General features: G+C 35.7%; 1 protein-coding gene across 1 annotated transcript; it reads left to right on the forward strand.

Annotated features, from left to right (window-relative positions):
* The first annotated feature begins 9,530 nt into the window (after positions 1 to 9,530).
* Positions 9,531 to 18,646, forward strand: LOC148869410 (mitochondrial dicarboxylate/tricarboxylate transporter DTC). The gene is made up of 6 exons (XM_088974108.1): positions 9,531 to 9,840; positions 10,116 to 10,199; positions 11,185 to 11,246; positions 12,420 to 12,781; positions 17,797 to 18,011; positions 18,150 to 18,646. Exons 1-6 carry the CDS (start codon positions 9,727 to 9,729, stop codon positions 18,204 to 18,206), a joined length of 894 nt encoding a protein of 297 aa, XP_088830234.1. The 5' UTR covers positions 9,531 to 9,726; the 3' UTR covers positions 18,207 to 18,646.
* The last annotated feature ends 520 nt before the right edge of the window (positions 18,647 to 19,166 follow it).

Raw genomic sequence — 19,166 nt, forward strand, 5'->3', positions numbered from 1 at the left:
CCTTAATTTCCTGGCTTTGTTTGATTGTTTATAACAAGAAAATAGTCTGAAAGGGTATGTATTCGTCTTTTATCATTTCATAAAATATCATTGTATATTTCTGCATAATTCACAATGTTTCCACCATGCCTATAATCTTTCCAACATGTTTCCTAGAATTGGTTGACAAACATTTCCACTAACACCAACAATTTAGACCCTCTTAAATGGAAGAAGTGCCCATGTTGCACATAGCTCAAACCACACTGCCTGGATACTTATGACCCTACTAGATAAATTTTATTTTTATCTCTTTATTCGACATAAATGAACATCTGATACACGATATTACTATATCTTTGTTATTGAACCTTACTAGGTAACAAGATAAGCATCTAAATTTACTAAAAGGCAAAAGCCTTTTGCTATAATTATTTGACGTTAGAATGGATTCACAGGATATGGGCTTTTAATGGTTATATGAATACCTTTTCTGGATGTGATCTCAAGTATATGTTTTCTTCATCTTGCCTAGTATGGCATGCTTCAGATTTCAACTCACATGTTTGTGTCTATGTAACATAGGGGTATCTCATGGGTACATAAGATTGTTAAAATCTCCATAGATTTTGTAGCCCCACTAAGAGAAAGAAGATTGGGTAGCAAAAGTCAAGGGTATTTTGGTAAGGAATAGTCAAACCTATTTCAAATTGTTAGGTTCTAATAGTCACAGTGATATTGGAGAGTTTCCATGCTTCGAGAAAGAGTCACCACTTGATGGAGAACATTTCTTTATCAGATTGATTTCTACTTGGGCACTCATACCCCAACTTCTATAAATGACATCTGACATCAACCCACTGGTGATGACTTCCTTCTTATTCAAGGGGGCATTTGCTAACTCTGATGTGCAAATGATGATTATCAGTTCTCTTCACTTTGTTGTAATTTTCGATATTATTTACTTTTTAGTTGATTATGGGCTTCTGGACTGGCTTCCACTGCCATTACTAATTAACTTTCTCTCAATACTTTTTAGGAAGCAATCTGTTCATCATTGGAAGATTACGACAAGCAAATTGAACAACTGAAACAAGAAATGAATGATGCAATACGTGGTGCAAACAATATCCGAAAAGATATTAGTGCGCTTACTCAAAGATATGCCATTATAGATCGTGAAGAGGAGTGTGGGGTATATATCTCTAGACTCTCAAAACCTGACTCAAATTGCTTTGATTTCATTTTGAATGCCACTATCCACCTGTCTCCTTTAAAACTTCAACAAGTTCTATGGTATGAGGCTATGAGCAAACAGAGCTGAGCCCTGAAGTTGATGCTGTCCATCATTTTTCTCAAGTTGTTTTCCAGACAAAACTATGAGAACCTCTGCTATTTTTATGTTCTAGTATTGTACATTTTTTAGTTTATTTGGCTCCCTGTCAGCTTGTTTTGAACTTGATTCATGGTTTGAATGGGAGAAAGTGGAAGTTCTGTTAGTCCATCTCATGTATATTTTCTCTTTTAAATTTTGCTAGTCAAGCCTCTATGTGCAAGTAATGGATTGAGCTGCATTTGCTAAACCCATGCCTAGACTCAGCATTTTTTTCTCTCTCCGTGAGTTTCAGGTTTGCAGGCGGAAATTTTTAAATGTTGGAGGAGTACATCCAGTGGTAAGGGGTTATACATCAGTGGGACCAATGGCTCCTTTCTATGTCTTTCCCCGCGGTCATGCTTCCCATGCACAGTGACTGATGGCCCATGTTACAAGTTGTACCAATGTTACTCGAGTAAGCTATTTGTGATCATGCATATCATCCTGTTGGGTTTTTCTTTTTTTTTTTTTTTGTAAACACTGGCACTGGTGTTCAGATGACAATGATCTCCAATTCCATTCCCCACCATCTTTTCATGTCTTGCAATGGATTCATCGATATCATTCTTATCAACATACTTTTTTCTCCACATATTTGCTTATTTGATGCTTACTCTTACGGACCAAAGAAATACCTTTGGATTGATATATAATAAATTGTCCATTCTATTTTGTATACATAGATAATAAGTATCCCCCTTTATGTCATCTTTGTAAGAGTCAAATCCTTCTAAATCTGCAATATATCTTGGCTCATTTCTCTTCTTTGAATAGAACTGTAGCAATTTCTTTCTATATATCATTCTAACAACAGAAAATTTACATTGAATCATTGATATATTGTTGATCATTCCTTGACTCAAAGGATCACCCCATCTAGTTGCACTTCTATGTTGCTCTTGAATATCTTTTTCTTTCTACATTTTTTAATGTCCAATCCCACAAACTTCTTCAAGATTTTGTTGGTTTGGTAGAATTGATCCAAGGCTCTCTTTATTTTGTGCATCTATCCATGTTTCTATTAAATTTGATTGGGCTGGGCCAGATTGGAGTTTTATGCAGGCTCATGTCATGATTTGACTTCCACTCAATCAGATTAGGTATGCTAAAGAAAAGGAGTATAACCAACTCTTAGATCGATGGCGTGAAGAGAGGAAATTTTCATTAATTCATGTATTGTTGAAATTATTGCTTCTCAGTGATTAATAATTTGGTGAAACTTCTGTTTATCAGGAAGCCATTAAAGTACCCCGGAATTTTTTGAATGACCCTTCTGTTTGTCTCTGAGAGTTTTGTTGTATCAGTTATAGTTCACACTCATTTGTGAATTAGTGGTCTTCTTACTTTTCTAGTTCTATCCATTGGTGGAATTGTATAATGCTCTCAAAAATACCAGTGATATTAACATTTTAGGCTCACTGGGGGAAAAAAAGAAAAACTGGAATTAAGAAAATACTAGGAATTATTTCCCTGGATTTTCTCACCTTTTACAAAATACTGCCAAAAATATACATCTGTTTTTCAATGCTTTTTCTTTACCATAACAGGAAAGGGGCTGAAGGACCAATGACCCCTTTATATGACATGAATTTTAACATTTTTTCAACTTACAACCACATAAACCTCTGAAGCAAGGGGCTTTACTCTCATTCTTATTAGAAATGATACAAGTACACTTTTATGTGTCAAAAAAAAAAAAGTCATGGCTGTTTTATGCATAATCCTCTGCACCTGAACATGAAAATTCTACAAAACAATAGAAGAAACATTTCCAAAATATGAATGTGACAAAAATGTGTATGCTGAGATGGATGATGGAAAAGCTAGAAAGGATAGGGTCAGAAATAGAGTCATTCGAAAGAACCTAGGAGAGAAAGTAGACTAAGATGGTTTGGTGACATGCATAGATGACCATCTACAGAATCTGTAAGAAGAAACAATCCGTTGCAAGTTGAAGGGGCTAGAAGGGCTAGGCACTAGGGGCAGCAAAAAGGATATGGGATGAAGTAGTAAGAAATTATTTAAGTGCTCATAACTTAATAATCTATATGGCACTAACAAAACAGAATGGTGAAATGGGATTCATGTAGCCAACCCATATGATGATGATGAATGAATAGATTCCTTCTTCTTCCTTTAATAGAAATATGCATTGACCTGGAGAAAAATAGAGGAATTGGATTCAGGCTTTCAAATCCACATAGATGGGGTAAAGCAAATGGTGATGATATCAATTTTAGTTATTAATATATTTTAACTGATTACTAATGATCAAAGAGAAGAATGTTTCCAACTCTTGAAAAGTTCCCTAATTAATTTAATGATTCACTTCTATGTGATATTTTCTAATAGCAGAATATAATATAGACCTCTGGTAAATTTTAAGGAAAATATCAGTTTTTTGCTATTACACTTTTACTAGAGTATCTTGATAAGCCCTAGGTTGCTTTGGTTAGGCATTTTTTCCTCTAGGTGTTTTAATTTAATATCAAGTCTTTCAGTTGACTACGTTGAGGTTAAAGCAACAGAGTAACTTGTAGATCCTGTATCCTATGGGAGTCCTGCTGTGCATTGATATTTTTATTCTGAGTATTTAACAGCTAAGGGTGGTATAATCAATATGTGAAAAAATAGAGTATAGAAAGTTATAATTTCTAAGACACAAGGACCTATAATTCTATATTACTATTTTACAGATATTAATTCTATTTTTCAAAGTAACTCATAGTGGTGGTCACTAGGTTTCAGAAAAAGTTGGAAATAAAACATCAAAATAGTCATTGTTTTCCTTTATGTGTGGAGAGAAAATCTTGTCTTTATCCTTGTAATAACAAAGGCCCCAGTAACTTCAAGTACATTTGCTAATCAAGATACGTTTGAACTTACCAAAATTTCTCGAGCCTTCATCTAGAAATCAGCAGCCATTGCTTGGTGCAATGGTGAAAGCTTGGGCTGACAAGCATGAAAACACTGGTTTGGGTCTAAGAGGCAAGAAGATGCTGGAAGTTTGGTCCATATCCAGACCACCCCTCCCAAGGGTCAACATTGAGCATTAGCCCTTTCATCTAGAAACCACCTTATTGTAGTTATGATTTAATAATAAATTGTTTAATCATAACTGAAGTAATATGGTGGTTTTTTTTTTCGGAGAAGTGATATGAAAGTAATTCGTTAAGAAATCTCTTTTTATCACAGACAAGTGCATTCACATGTGACAGTGTGAAAACAATATTCCAAAGGTTGCATATTTGCAGTACTAATCCTTTGTTGGACTGTCTTACCTGCATCATCTAAATTGAACATTAGTCTTGGCATGGTTTGCTATCTGTTTGGCTGAACTCTGGCTTATCTCACGATGATCAGAGCATTATTTAGTGACAGTTCCAAATTCGTGTTTGCTCAATATATTTTCAGGACAAGATTAATTGATCTTACTCCAGCAATTAATGTTGATTGCGGGCAGAATATATATTGGATTTGCAGAAGAGGCTAAGCTTACTAGGTAGTGAAGCTACTACTAAAGCATCAAATGGCAGTATTACAGAAGAGGAATCCATTGGCAGCATGACCCCAGCAGATAAGATTTGGCTTAGTTGTCTCCAATTACATTGCTGAATGGTGACTAGACATGCTAATTTATGCATCATGTCTATTTATGAAACTGTAATCAGACAATTGAGTTAACACACTTGTTTGGTTGATGAATAGATCCGCTCACAATTGGATGATGCCATAGCCAGTGAATGCCCATTTTGTGGTGACCTAATGATCCGGGAGATCTCCTTACCTTTCATTCTTCCTGAGGAGGCACAGGAGGTTGCATCATGGGAGATTAAACCACATAACATTGGAAGCCAGAAGAGTCTCCCAATAGCTATTTAATGATGTCATATCCATCAGACGCTTTGTGGTTGTAAACTACATTACCTTAGGAAGCAGAAGAGGATGATGTTATAGCAAATGAATGCCCCTTTGCAGCAAGCTGATGATCTGGGAGATTCTTACCCTTCTTGAGCGTACAACATTGCCAAATGGGGATTGCTAGACCTAGCCTTAACCTAGAAGAGGCTGGTTGTAGCCATACAAACAATTGTAACTCTGCATCTATGTGCCTTCTGAGTTCTGTCAGCGTGCATGTTGATGTGTTTCTTTATTTTCTTTCTTTCTTTTTTTTTTTTTTTTTTGTGGCGTAATCTTTTATCATTTTGACAATTGCTCTTATCCCTGTTTAATTATTGAATCAGGATACAATGTATTGCAAACCCTGTAAATTGATCCCCAACCTTTAGACTCATACGCTTTCCACAGTTCTGTATTGTTCAGATTATTTGAAATGGAATGCCATGTTTTTTCCCTATGAATTGCGTGTTATGTTAGAGATTGGCTTTGAGCTTTAAAATGGAATGCCATGTGCAGATTTTGTCCTCACAGCCTTTGCAACCGTGCATTGAAAACATCTCTGTACTTGTATGATTTTATTCATGGGAAGATATTTTCAATGCATGGCTGGAAGGGCTGTGAGGACAGTGTGAATTTGGACAAAATCTAATTCCCCTGCATCTTTTTTTAATGACGGTGTACTCTGCAAATTCATTTTATTGAAGATTCATGGTTTCGCGATTTAACTTCCCAATTCCCAAACTTCGATTTTCATTACTTTCCGTAATGCAAGTGATGAGTTGGGGGGAGTATTGGCATTGGCGTTATGAACTAGGCTGGGGATGACTTGAATAGAATTCACATTTGCAACAGTGTATTGGGGCGTTTGTGAGGCACAGATGTGATTTTATTAGAATGATAGATTTTAAGGAAAATAACGTTCAGCCCAGGGTTAGAATATTTAGGCCCAAAGTACAGTTGGGATAGGTATTAGCTTGAAATTAATGCCAATTCAGGAGCGGGATCACCTGCCTTATGCGGGACATCTCATAAATGATGAATCACAGTCTCATGGTGAGATGTACTGTGTCAAATGAAGTTGGTAGAGAGTTGGAATATGTTTCGTTGGCAGAAGATTTCTCTGTCTTTCTGGGATGCAATTAGAGGTTGAAGTCCAATAGCCCTTCCAAATTAGTCCCACCCTATGGACTTAATCGGCTAATTTAGCTCCGAACTCTGAAAGTCCAACTGATTGGGGATTTCGTGAGCTGAGACTCCATTGTTACCATCTAGAGTACACACGTGCAAGGAAAAGAGGGAATACAAAAATTTGTCAATAAAGTTAACTGGTCAGTCTAGGGGTGGCAGTTTCAGATCCAACCCACATGAAAGGGTTGACCCATCTAACCCATCCGCCTGCAACCCACCCAAACGCATCCATTTTAAGATTCGGCTTGGCTTGAATATAGGTTTACTGATCCATTGAATCAAATAAAATGGTCAGGTTACAGTCGATTTGGGTCAATAATTACATAAAAGAAGTTAAAGTAGAAGGGATTGACCAAAAAGTACATCAATACAAATAGTAAAAAATAATTTAAGTACGAATAATTTAACAATAAATATAACATTAAACAGAATTAAGGAAACAGGACTCATGTAGCTGATCTATAACAAGACGTAGATGAATTACATGAAAGAAGTTATGTATATCACCATCATCTCAATTTTTATTCTCTCTCTTATCTTTATTTCTTCTTTTAATTTAATAATTTTCACTCCTTTCTCTCTCTTCTCTATCTTCCCTACTCCCTCTTTTTTTTTTTCTCTCCCCCCCCCTACACTACTACCTTCTAGAGGTCTTAGCTTCGCTACTTTCATCTGGTTCACAAAAACAATCAGCATTTTAAATGCTAATAGCATAAGGGTACATGCTATTCACATGTGCAAATAGAAGGTAACAATATAAGCTTGGCATTTATAATCAAATTTTACTTTTTTTTTATGACCGGGTGTAAACGGATTGAATTCAAATCGGATCAAGCAATATCCGAATTCAATTCGATATCCAATGGATATTAAAAATTAATATCTGAATTCAAATCCGATTAAATATTTGAATATCCGATTCGATTCAAATTTGATGAATTAATTATTTTACATAATTAATAAATATATAAAATAAATATTTTATTGATATAAATATATAAATATACAAATTATTTATATAACTTAATTGTTATATATAAATTATATAAAATATTTTATATTCGGATATTTATTGAATCAAATCAGGTCATATCTGAATTCGAATCCGATTAATTATTCGATAAAAATAGGATATCCGAATTCGACTGATTAAATATTCGAATTATCTAAATTCGATTCGATTATATCGAATATCGAATTCGAAATTGGATTTTCGAAAACCGTTGACAACCCTACCTATTAATGATTTTGAAACTACCAACATTTGCAATTTTGCATTGTGTGATTAAAAAGTAGCATATTGTCATTTTCCAAGAAAGGGATTGATATGGTTTTGAAACCATACGTTTATACCACCATTTTTTCAGAACCATGAGTCACCACGTAAATGTCCTTTTGTTTTTATAGCTTCCTCAAATACTAGCAAGCATGGCTTGCCACATAATTAACCGTGACATGGCAGTTATATATGGTGCGTCTCATACATCAATGTTATTCACATATCATATCATGGTTCAAAAAATGAACCATAAACGGTTACCAAAAAGACATTATATCAGAAAAATTTATAACCGATCAATAGGTATCAAGAAAAAAAGTGACAACCAATCAAATGATATAATCATCAAAATTCAAGGAGTTTTGATTGGTGAATGGTGAAAGTTCTTCCATTATCATGTCCTCCTGCACTCAGCATCAGGGATCTCTCACCCACAAACTCTTTCCAAAACACTACTTCAGTGTATTGGAAACATGTCCACATAAATGACAATAGAGATTTTCATATTTTCAATAATGTCCTTGTGGGAAGATTTTGTGGGTAGGAGATCTGTTCTCTTCTTTCTTGGCAAGATTGGCAATGACATTGCAGATTTATTATAATTTCTTAAATATAAGGGTAAAATATAAAAACCTCCCTGGGGTTGTTGAAAATCATAAAAACCTCTCGTAAGGTTTCAATTTAATAAAAGCCTCCCTATCCCTATAGTTTTGATTTTTGAAGAAACCTATAGTATCCTCCATTTGGTCATTGTTCAAGTAATGGAGACTTGAAAATTTGCCCTTACTACTTGTTACTTGTTAGAACATCTTTCTACATAATTAAAATGTCAGATTTGCCCTTCTAGACTTCGTTCTAGATGATGAATTTACAAAGTAAAATTATTTCATTATTTTCAATTTGATCCAAGAAACTTTTTTAGATAAAAATTAAAAATTCTTTTGGGGTATTTTAGTAATTCTCATATGTATGAATAGGCATAAGTTGTAAGACCAGAAAGGGTAGTGGATGGACAAGTTGTGGTCTATACTCTGAAATCTAAGTAACTGGCTCAAGTTGTAAGACCAGAAAGGGGAACATGAAGGGAAGAAAAGGTAGTGGATGGACCCCTACAAGTGGCTTCTTATATACCCTCTAACGAGGGACCAGACCAATGTAGTTCGATGGAGTTAGAATTCTGGTGATAAAAGAGAGAAATTGTTGGATGGTTGCATAGGAATAGGAAGATGGAAAAAAAGACTAATATGGATGAAGAAGAAAGAGAAAAAATGGGTTAATATCAAGGTGATGAAGTAAAAGTGGTTCTAGGGTCCTTTGAAATGGATGGAAAGCATTTATCTATAAGTTTTGGGTGCATATTTTAGAAGCTTCTTTTTTCCATTTTTGCCCTCTCGTTCTGGAAGGTTCTTTTTAGACATTTAAAACATGTGATTAATCTAACTTTTTAGAATTTTCCTATTAATTATTATTCTAGAACATTTCTTGTCCATTTATTTAAAATGTGCCTTTATTTCTAGAATGTTCATTTCCAATTCTAGAGTATTTTAACTTGTGTTGGAGTAATTGATGCTTGAACTTTGATTTATTATTGCTAAAGTAGACCGGTTTGACCCGGGTTTAGTCTTAGGTCAACCGAATCTACATACTTTTGTGATGACAACCTCTTATAGGAGTTTTTTATAATTGTCAGAAACATGAAGGGAGGTTTTTTATATTTACCCTGAAAATAAAACTGGAAAGGGCATTTCCGTCATTTCAATCTCATAGTTTTGATTCGTAATTTTATAGCCCAACTAGGGCAAAGACAATGATTGAACTTGGGCAGTTGGGCTTGGGGAAAGACTAAGTACTCTCTTTCCTTCATATTTGGAAGGCGGGTTCGCTTTTCTATTTGTGGCCTTCTTTATTCTTTATTCTCTTCAGCCACACAAAAGCTCCCTCCCTAGTCCCTAGTGCGGTAGTGCCAGCGGAGTTCTGCCCGCCACTCTCTCCCTACGTCGAAACGATGGGAGAAAAGTCCAAATCTAGTGCTCTCTGGCCTACCGTGAAGCCATTCGTTAATGGCGGAGCATCGGGAATGCTTGCCACCTGTGTCATCCAACCGGTGGACATGATCAAGGTGTACCTACAATTCTTTCTGGCCAGGGGTTTCTCTGTTTCTTTCGAATATAAATGCTTTCCTTACTGTTCGAGTTTGTTTCCTTGTTGAGTGCTCACATATTAGGATTCTTTTGATAATGGAGTTCCTTTTCTAGGAGGATCTGAGATTCTGGCTAATGAATTATGAATCTTTTCTAATTCTCCTTTCGCCGGAATAAGTGGAAGGGTTTATCAGTATGATGTTTGTTGCAGGGCACTTTATGATGTTCCGCTTATGTTTTTCATGTTTTATAGGTAAGGATTCAACTTGGTCAGGGATCAGCAGTTCAGGTGACGAGGAATATGATCCAGAACGAGGGTATCGGAACCTTTTACAAGGTTCGGTTCTATGCAGTGATGAAAATTTGAGTTGTGTTTCTCATTTTTTCTATTGATTTATTTGTTATAAAGGAATTAGATACTCGATCTAATACTTTTGCATCACAAGATGCGTCGGAACCAAAGTTTTCTACTTGATTCAGAACTATGATGTTAGAACTGGTAGATTGAAGTGCACTCGAAGTAGGGCAAAAACTATACTACAGTATTGCATAGATACACCTTTTTTTTTGTGTGTGTGTGTATGTAATTGAATTCGTTTCTGGAAAAACTGAAAATCAGGTCTAAAATGTAGGTAAGAGTTAAAACTTAGAAGAGATGAGATTGGAGAAAGTGTTGTTTTATTGAGACTCTCTTTCAGAATCTACAGAGTGGTATTATATACACTATAGCTTGATACACTAAAGATTAAACATTAGCCGAATTGCTGAATTCAAGAGGATGCTTTTATTGGATTATTGTTTTAGCGGTAAATAATGTACTTCCTTTTTTTCTTGTCTTTTTAATAATTAGTATCTTGTTTTTTACTTGGTAAGTTGTTCATTTGCTCCTTTTCTTTGTGTGTGTGTGTGTGTGTGTGTGTGTGTGTGTGTGTGTTGCAACAATTGCTTGTTCAGTTGTTCCCTTGGTATTTTGATTGTCAATAGACTAATATTTTTGTGCAGTACATCTGATCAGATTGCATAATTTGCCTTAGTAGATTTCTTGCTCCCAACTGCTTAGTAGGATAAATCATGATTTTGTAGTGATAAGCTTTATAAGCTTATGCCCAAGCTCCAAGAAAACAGTTATTTCATGTTTACTTGGAACTTGCTTTTTTCTGATCACTAAATCATTGCTCTAAGCTTTCTGAAACCATTTGGGTTCTGAACTCTCTCTCGCCCTCTCCCCCCCCCCCCCCCTCCCTTGTTTCAAAGAAATTTCCATATATGGTTCTGTCCATTTTCCCTTTTATTTTCATTCATATTACAATGTTCTTGAACAGGGATTGTCAGCTGGGTTGCTCAGACAAGCTACATACACAACAGCACGTCTGGGATCATTCAGGTTAGTTTAGTTTTTCCCAATTAAAGGGATACAATGTGCACAGATCTCTTTTCGGCTTTCTCAACCCCACCACGACACACACATTTCTTGTTGTCTTGTTTCAAAATAGTTTTAGTATTTTACCTATAAAAATAGTCCAAGTTTCAATGTTGAGTTATCCAAATTTTCAAGTAGCCTGCTGGGTTGTGAAATTTCTCAGAAGACTCAAGTTATGGGAGCTGAGGATCTTCCTTGGAAGTGAGGAAGGAAAAGATCTTCAAAAACTGTAACTAACCTTAAGTGATAACTCGGTCTCCCCATCTCTACCACCTAATGTAATGCAAAAGCATGCTATAGTGGCAGATTGGTGGATTTTAGCAAGATGTGACCAATGGCATGCAGATTCCATGTGAGTATCCATGGTTTACTGCTTTCCTGGATTATGGGAGGCAATGGATCAGTGAGAAACATGTCCATGCAAAGAGCAAACTCCATGGACATTCTCTTGGTAGGAATTTGTTTCTGCATGGTCAGGTCTATACATGGGTTTTAATTTTTTAGAAGTTTTACTAAGTCTCTGAACTCTAAAATGATTTCAGGTGAGAGCTGAATCATGTATGAGGCCTCTTAGTACATTATTATGAAGACTCTTATTGTTTCAGGAGAGAACTTTTGTGAAAGCAATACTAATCTTTTTTGGAAGAAAAAACTGATGCTTGACTAGGAAACAAACCAGGCTAACTCATCAAAACATAACAAACCAGGTGAGGTGCACCCCAGAAAGCAGGGCTTTACTGTGAGCCTTGGCAAGGTTCAAACCCTAATACACCAGAAGGGGTGTAATGATGCTTTGAACCTACCTATAAAAAAACAATACTTTGAACCTTGTGCTTCTTTTTTTTTCAAAATTTCACAGGGGTCCATTTTTATGTCATTAAATTATTAAAAAAGAGTTTTAGAAATACCTTAAAACAGGTATATCATTGAGAAAAATATACGATACAATGCGCTCGATATAAGCGTATAGTTTCGATACTTTGAACCTTGGCCTTGGCCTGCCAAAGGCATGCCTAGTCATGTTCGGGTGGGGTTGGTAATGCACATCCCACAAAACGAGTATCTTATTCAAAACACTGGAAATGACACTAATCATGTTCTTATTCCTCAAGGAACTATTTTCCTTGCATCATGCAGGGCTTTGACAAACAAAGCAGTTGCTGCCAATGATGGGAAGCCACTACCACTTTACCAGAAAGCTCTTTGTGGGCTGACAGCTGGAGCCATTGGAGCTTGTGTTGGTAGTCCAGCAGATTTAGCACTCATACGTATGCAGGCTGATGCCACCTTGCCTGCTGCACAGCGGCGAAATTACACAAATGCATTCCATGCACTCTACCGTATTGTTGCAGATGAAGGGGTTCTGGCACTCTGGAAAGGTGCAGGTCCTACTGTTGTGAGAGCAATGGCATTGAATATGGGCATGCTTGCTTCATACGATCAAAGTGTGGAGTTTTTCAAGGATTCCCTTGGTTTTGGTGAAGCTAGTACAGTTGTCGGTAAGATGGTTTGACCATATCCATGTTACTAACAAAACTATTTTGCATTCTTCCAATCAAGATAATGCCTTATCCCGATTGCAATTTTCATGAGTTTCACATGTTGAACTGAACTTGATTTTTGGGAAAAATTGTGATTTCCTAATTTTCCAGATTTATATTGCAGGGCTTCCATGACTAATTTATTTTTTGTTTTTCTGTTGTACTGAATTTGATTTATATTGCATAATTGCATGTCTTCCGTGACTTATTTGGATTCTGAAGTAACAAGCGTCCTTGAAGGATTTTTTTGTGTAACCCACTAGTCCATTGCATAGCTTACTCTATTTTATTCAAATTTAGTTTAAGCATAGGTCTTGAAGTGTTTTACAGAAGAAGCTACTAGTTTTTTTTTTTTTTAGTAACATGAAAATTCAACTAAAGCAACAAAAGAGATGAGATAGTAGAAGCAAGGGCATTACCACACACAAAAACAGCGATAAATCTTACAAGACTACTAGCACACAGAATGATGATGGTAGGATTGCAAGTTAGGTACCTAATTAACTCCCTGTTTTGCCAGCCAATCAGCTACAGTGTTTGCCAAATCCAAGTCCATCTATATTCTGCAGTTCTGCCCTCACTTCTATAGCCAGCTGTGCAATCTCCCTCAATGTATATCTATATTTACAGGAACCAACTTCATTGTTTTTGAGCTATCCAATGATCACATGCGAGTGCCCTTCAATCAAAATATCCTTGTAATTCATTGATTTCGCCATCCATAGTCCATGTAGAACAGCTAATATTTCGGCCCAAGTGGAATCATGTATCCCTGTGTTGGTGTGAAAATTTTAATCAATTCTCATGCAACATAATTCACTCAATCAAGTGATTGAGTTTTTATTATTTTGGGTAAGGCCCATTCAGGGAATCATACGGATTGTTCCCCTTAATTACATCCCCACAAAAAAGTAGAGAACACCTTTTGGTTCTGACTTGGAGAAATGAACGCATAGAACAAAAGAAAAGAACAATAGGATACTTAAAAAAGAACTTTTCATTTGCTTTTCTTTTACATCAGGCGTACAAGAATGAGAAGAAAGAAGAAGAAAATACAATTGAGAAACTATACAGCAATACATTTCTCTTTTCTTTAATACAAAGAAAATTTCCTTCTCACTCCTTTCTTCATAATAAGTTGTAGCCAATCAGATGAAACTCTGATTGTAGACAGCCTTACTTCTTGGAATTTTGCATACAAAAAGGGAACCGTAGTCAATCAAATTGAATATTTGATTGTAGACAATTTTCGTCCCTTCGTTCTTCATTTTCATTTTAAGGGAACCATAATCAGCCTTTGAGATTTAGACTGTAGATGGTTTACTCCCTAACTTTGTCTTGAAAGAGGGACCATAATCAACCAAGTAGAGGCACCTGGTTGTAGATGGTTCATTCCCTCATATTCTTCATTTTCATTTGAAGGGAACCATAATCAGTCTTCGAGAATTAGACTGTAGATGGTTTAATCCCTAACTTTGTCTTGAAAGGGGGACCATAATCAACCAAGTAAAGGCACCTGGTTGTAGATGGTTTATTTCCCTCTTTTTCCTTTCTCAAAATTAATAACAAAAGGGAGAGAAAGAAGGATACATAGCAGAAGACATAAATAGGAAGTACAGAGAGGACTTTCCTTTTCTCTACCTGTATTAGTGAGACTTTTCCTTCCTTGCCTTCTCTTGAGCACTTCTCTTTTCTTCTCTCCTTATCTTTGCTTTTCTTAAGAATCTCTTGTGAAAATTTTCTCCGAAGAGTCTCTCTGTGTGTATGTAGCTTCCCCTTAAGGAGCTTAAATAGGGAGTGAGGTGGTTATGTAACTACCCCCTTTTCCTAGGTGAAGGACACCTGTCCCTCCCACTTAAGGAGAGGGAATTCCCCACTTAAAGAGAGAGAACTCCCCACTTAAGAGGGGGAACTCCCATATGGGATACTTTTTTATAATTTTAATGATTTGGCTAGTAGACGAGCTAGCCCACTTAATACAAATTATTTGAATAATAAAAAAATGACTTTAACACCCTGTTGGGCTAGAAAATAAAGTAATGATATTCCCTTCACAATTTCTACATAGTCCCCCTATCCCTAAGAAACCTAGATTCCTCAAGCTACACCCATCAAAGTTCAGTTTTATCATGTTTGGACTTGGGAGAAGCCATGGACATGATTGCACTGCTCTAGTCATAGGAGTAGATGCCACCTGTCATCAATGTGGTATTGGAGTTGGAAAGGGTTATTGCTAAGCCTAGGTATTTGCAGGCTTTTGAAAAGTTTCTTAACACAATTAAATTCACAAGTAAAAATAATCATTGAACTGTTCAAGTTTCGAAAGTTCTTACAAGATTAAAAAGGGCCGACCTATTTGGTATCGGGCCTAGTAAGAAAGTGAAGGAAGCTAAGAAGGTTTACAAAGAGGAGCAAGGTGGGTCACAGTCAAGTCAATAGAACTGATGTGTAACTGAGCAAGCTTGGGTTTCGGCATTCATTAGGGTTTTGAAGTCTTGTGAAGTTGGTTTGGTTGTTCATCTTTGTGGAGAGGGCAGGCAATTTGGGTTTGGTTGTTTGTTTTCAATTTGGGTTTGTCTTTCTAGTTTTGGTGTTTGGCTGTGGTGGGTGTAGGGTTTTTCCCTTTCTTTCTCGGGTGACTTCTTGTCACCTTTATTGTATTCTCTAATTTTCTTTTAATAAGTTTTATTTTATTAGCAAAAAAAATTATCATCCATCATATAACATTGGAAGATCTCTAGCGTTTTGGCCCAATGAGCCACCTTGATCTTCACATTCTTGATGATGTCTCCAAGGCTATGTCTAGTGTTTTGTATAGCTGTAAAAGCTTCTCTACCTCTGTGTTTTGTCCATTTAGTTTTTGCCTACATTCGTTCCATGTGATTCACTGAATTGTCAAAAATAGCCTCATACTCCTGTAAATGAACTGTGTTGTTACAGTAGGTACTTTTTTGAATATCTTGTCTTTTTTAACTGAAATATATTCTTCTAAAATATTTTTAATTGTAACTACATATTTTATATTCTTTTTATACGAATACCTCTTTTTTAATCACTTGTTTTGCTCTTTTGCTAAATTCATGCATATAATGATATTTCTGAAGTATAGATGAATGTGGTAAAACACATAACAACCACTATGTATCATGGACAACACATATCTACTCATTGATGAAAATAAAATTAAAAAAAAAAAAAACAATGAACATCTACTCTTAAAAGCAAAGCACAGTTTTCAAGTAGGCAACAGGGGGCTGGCTTGTCGCCTAGGTGCCCACCTAGATGATGAGTTTATTATATGTACAATGGAGTGGATCCCACTCTAGCTCTTAAACTGTGTTGCTTTCTAATTAAAGTTATTAAGTTAGCTTCTATCCTTCAATGAAGGCAAATCTAATCCACTAGCCAGAACTTTCCAGCATGGTATGCTGCTAAACTCTTGAAATTTTATGTTCCAAAAACTGCTCCAATGTGTCATCCATGATAGGGAATGCCATTCTTTTGTTTTGGTTCACCTCCCAAGTGCAAATGGTAAATTGAGCCCAATGAAACATTAAGAGATGCTTTAACTTAGAATTTCCAGGCCTGGAATGGAGGCACTGTAAAGGGAGATGCTGGTGGATGTATTTTAGATATCATTCTTGATCTGGGTTTGTCCCCTCATGCTATGAATTAAACAACAACCATCAAGAAAACCTAAGCCACCCCCTTCCATATGCTTCTACATGTTTTTCTTTTGCCTTCAGAAGAAAGAGAAAAAAAATAAAAGAATTTAATTTACATATTTTGTATGGCATGCAAACTGCTTCTATTTTTCATATATGCACTTGGCCTTTTCTAAGTGAATAATTATAAGCATCATATGTATCAAAAAAATTATAAGCATCGCATAGGCTTCTATTTTAAGGATTCCATTGCTTGTTGCTATAGTAAAATCTCATCCCATCCATAATTATCAAAAAAAAATCTCATCCCATTCACTCTTCCCAAGATCTGGATAGTTGGGATCAGCGTTGATTGGTCTTTACATAATCTTCTCACTTTTACAAATTAGTCTTCACATGTATGTGTGACTCTTTTTTCTTTGTGTGTTTCACAGGTGTATGTGTAACTATGCATGTATAGTAGAAATGTAGTTAAAGCTTGTCTAAGGAGAGATCTATTGCCTACAAATAGTTACTATTAGGTACTAACAGTATTAGGGTCCAGGTGCTCTATGTGCTTAGTATTGACTTCAAGGTTTAAGCATATAATTGTATATATAAACAATAAATCCCTTAATTAACATTGAATTTTAACACTATAATTAATTATTACATTATTTATTTGTGTAAAATTGCTATTCAATGTAATTGACATACTCAAAACTCCCCCAGTGTGAGCTTGTCCATGCACTGCTGTCCCAAGCCTGGATAAAGGAGGGTTGCTTGCGTCAGGTTGGCAGCAGGCACTAAAACTTTTGCCAGACCTCATGACTGTGTAATTGGCATAATTAAATAAGGCCTGTAGGTTGTTATTTTTAAAATTTGTTTTTTACTAACAACCACCACCTTGTTTATAGGTAGTTGTTGACTGATAAAAGTTGATATTGAAATTAGTGAAATATATGTTTTTCCGAATAACCGAGTTATTGTGTAGATAAATTTCTTCAACCTTTTGTTTATACAATAACCGTTACCTGTGTTCGATGTCTATGTTTTTATTGAAATTCAATAAATATGTTTTAGCAATGGTTGCTATGTCATTCCTAATTATTGCTTTACCCAACAGTCTAAATGGGAGAGAATTTTGTCTACCATTTTCTGTCATACTGAACTTACAAAGCTTGTAATCTGTAATTCTGTATGTTCTTGCAACAGTTTACTCTGACCATATTCACAAAAGAAAAAAATAACTCTGACCATTCTGATTAACATATTGTTCTTGTAGACTTGTAAAGCTTCAATATTAGTTGCATCTTTCGCATTTTGCAGGAGCAAGTGTAGTTTCAGGATTTTTTGCTTCAGCATGCAGTTTACCATTTGACTATGTTAAAACTCAAATACAAAAAATGCAACCTGATGCCAATGGAAAATATCCATACACGGGTTCTTTGGACTGTGCCATGAAAACTTTGAAATCAGGAGGTCCCTTTAAATTCTATACTGGATTCCCTGTCTATTGCGTTAGGATTGCTCCTCATGTCATGGTATGCATCTAAAAATTTCTTTCTCTTTTTTTTTTTTTTGTTATTTAAAAGTGTCTTTTTTTTCAGACCCTAAGTCATCATGGTTTCGTATTATCTTTTTCTTTCGGTTTTTGATTGGTTGGGTTGATGCTTCTGCAGATGACATGGATATTCCTTAACCAAATCCAGAAGATGGAGAAAACCGTTGGATTGTAGTGTTCCAACTGGAGTAGATCTTTGACTAATTTCCTCTTTAAATTGAATTGGAGGCTGGTTTTGGCAACTGGGCAGCCTTCGACAGTTTCCATAGGAGTTTTTATTATGTGAAGTAAAGGGTTAGATTATATTTCTTGGGAGCCGTAATGACAATCATCCATAATGATTTTTGGGGGAGTAGGCATTTTATTGACCATGTTTGTTGGACATGGTCACGGTCGTGGTTTGAAGTGAATCAAACGATTTAAGATAACTCCCCCCATTCAATATATGTTTTAGAGTGTATCAATCAATAATTTTGGAAGCTGTTTTAGCTCTACAGTAGACTAATTAATTTTTGTTCGTTTTTCATACTAGTTTGATTGTATAAACTACTGACAACAAAATTTGTTCTGAAAGACACAGTAAGTTAAGATTTGATCCTTGGAATTCTCCTGTCACATTGGTTGTTTACTTGGTTATCGTCGAGAACTGCATGCCTTTTGGCATCTCCAACAATTTATGAGTAATTGTTGCAGTAAGCTAGTAAATTTTCTGTCAGGTGATGGATGGATTACGCCTATTCTGTGATTTTAGTGGTGTCATGAGTGCCTACTTTGTTAGTTGGGACATGTGCTATTACTTGGTCCTATCATTGAGAAACTAGTACAAACAGAATAGGAAATAGGAAATAAATTAACGGGCGGTTTGGTAACCAGTTTAGGGGACTCACATGAATGACTTATTGCTTTGTTGTTCAGAGAACAGATTTTTAAATAGGTTATTGTGAGCTCCTTAATAGCTGAAGCTGAAGTTGGTTGGGTTGATTAGAACCTTGGATGTTTTATTATGGCTCGGCTTGGAATGAGTACAAATACAGATAATGTAAAGTGCAAAATTTTGTATTTTGTATGTATTTGCCTGTACATAGTTGTATTTGAAGTCTTTCCAAACTGAGAGCCTATATAACTTTTTTATTCA

Source organism: Nelumbo lutea, chromosome 2 (genome assembly GCF_056320005.1).
Source record: "Nelumbo lutea isolate HS-2025 chromosome 2, American lotus-T2T, whole genome shotgun sequence".
NCBI classification, from domain to species: domain Eukaryota; kingdom Viridiplantae; phylum Streptophyta; class Magnoliopsida; order Proteales; family Nelumbonaceae; genus Nelumbo; species Nelumbo lutea.

What these genes read in the sequence shown, in the direction of transcription:
- LOC148869410 (XM_088974108.1), top strand. Translation starts at nt 9,727, where the DNA reads ATGGGAGAAAAGTCCAAATCTAGTGCTCTCTGGCCTACCGTGAAGCCA. An exon ending in GCACGTCTGGGATCATTCAG is followed by an intron (nt 11,247 to 12,419) that starts GTTAGTTTAGTT and finishes TGCATCATGCAG; the next exon opens with GGCTTTGACAAACAAAGCAG. An exon ending in GGATTGCTCCTCATGTCATG is followed by an intron (nt 18,012 to 18,149) that starts GTATGCATCTAA and finishes ATGCTTCTGCAG; the next exon opens with ATGACATGGATATTCCTTAA.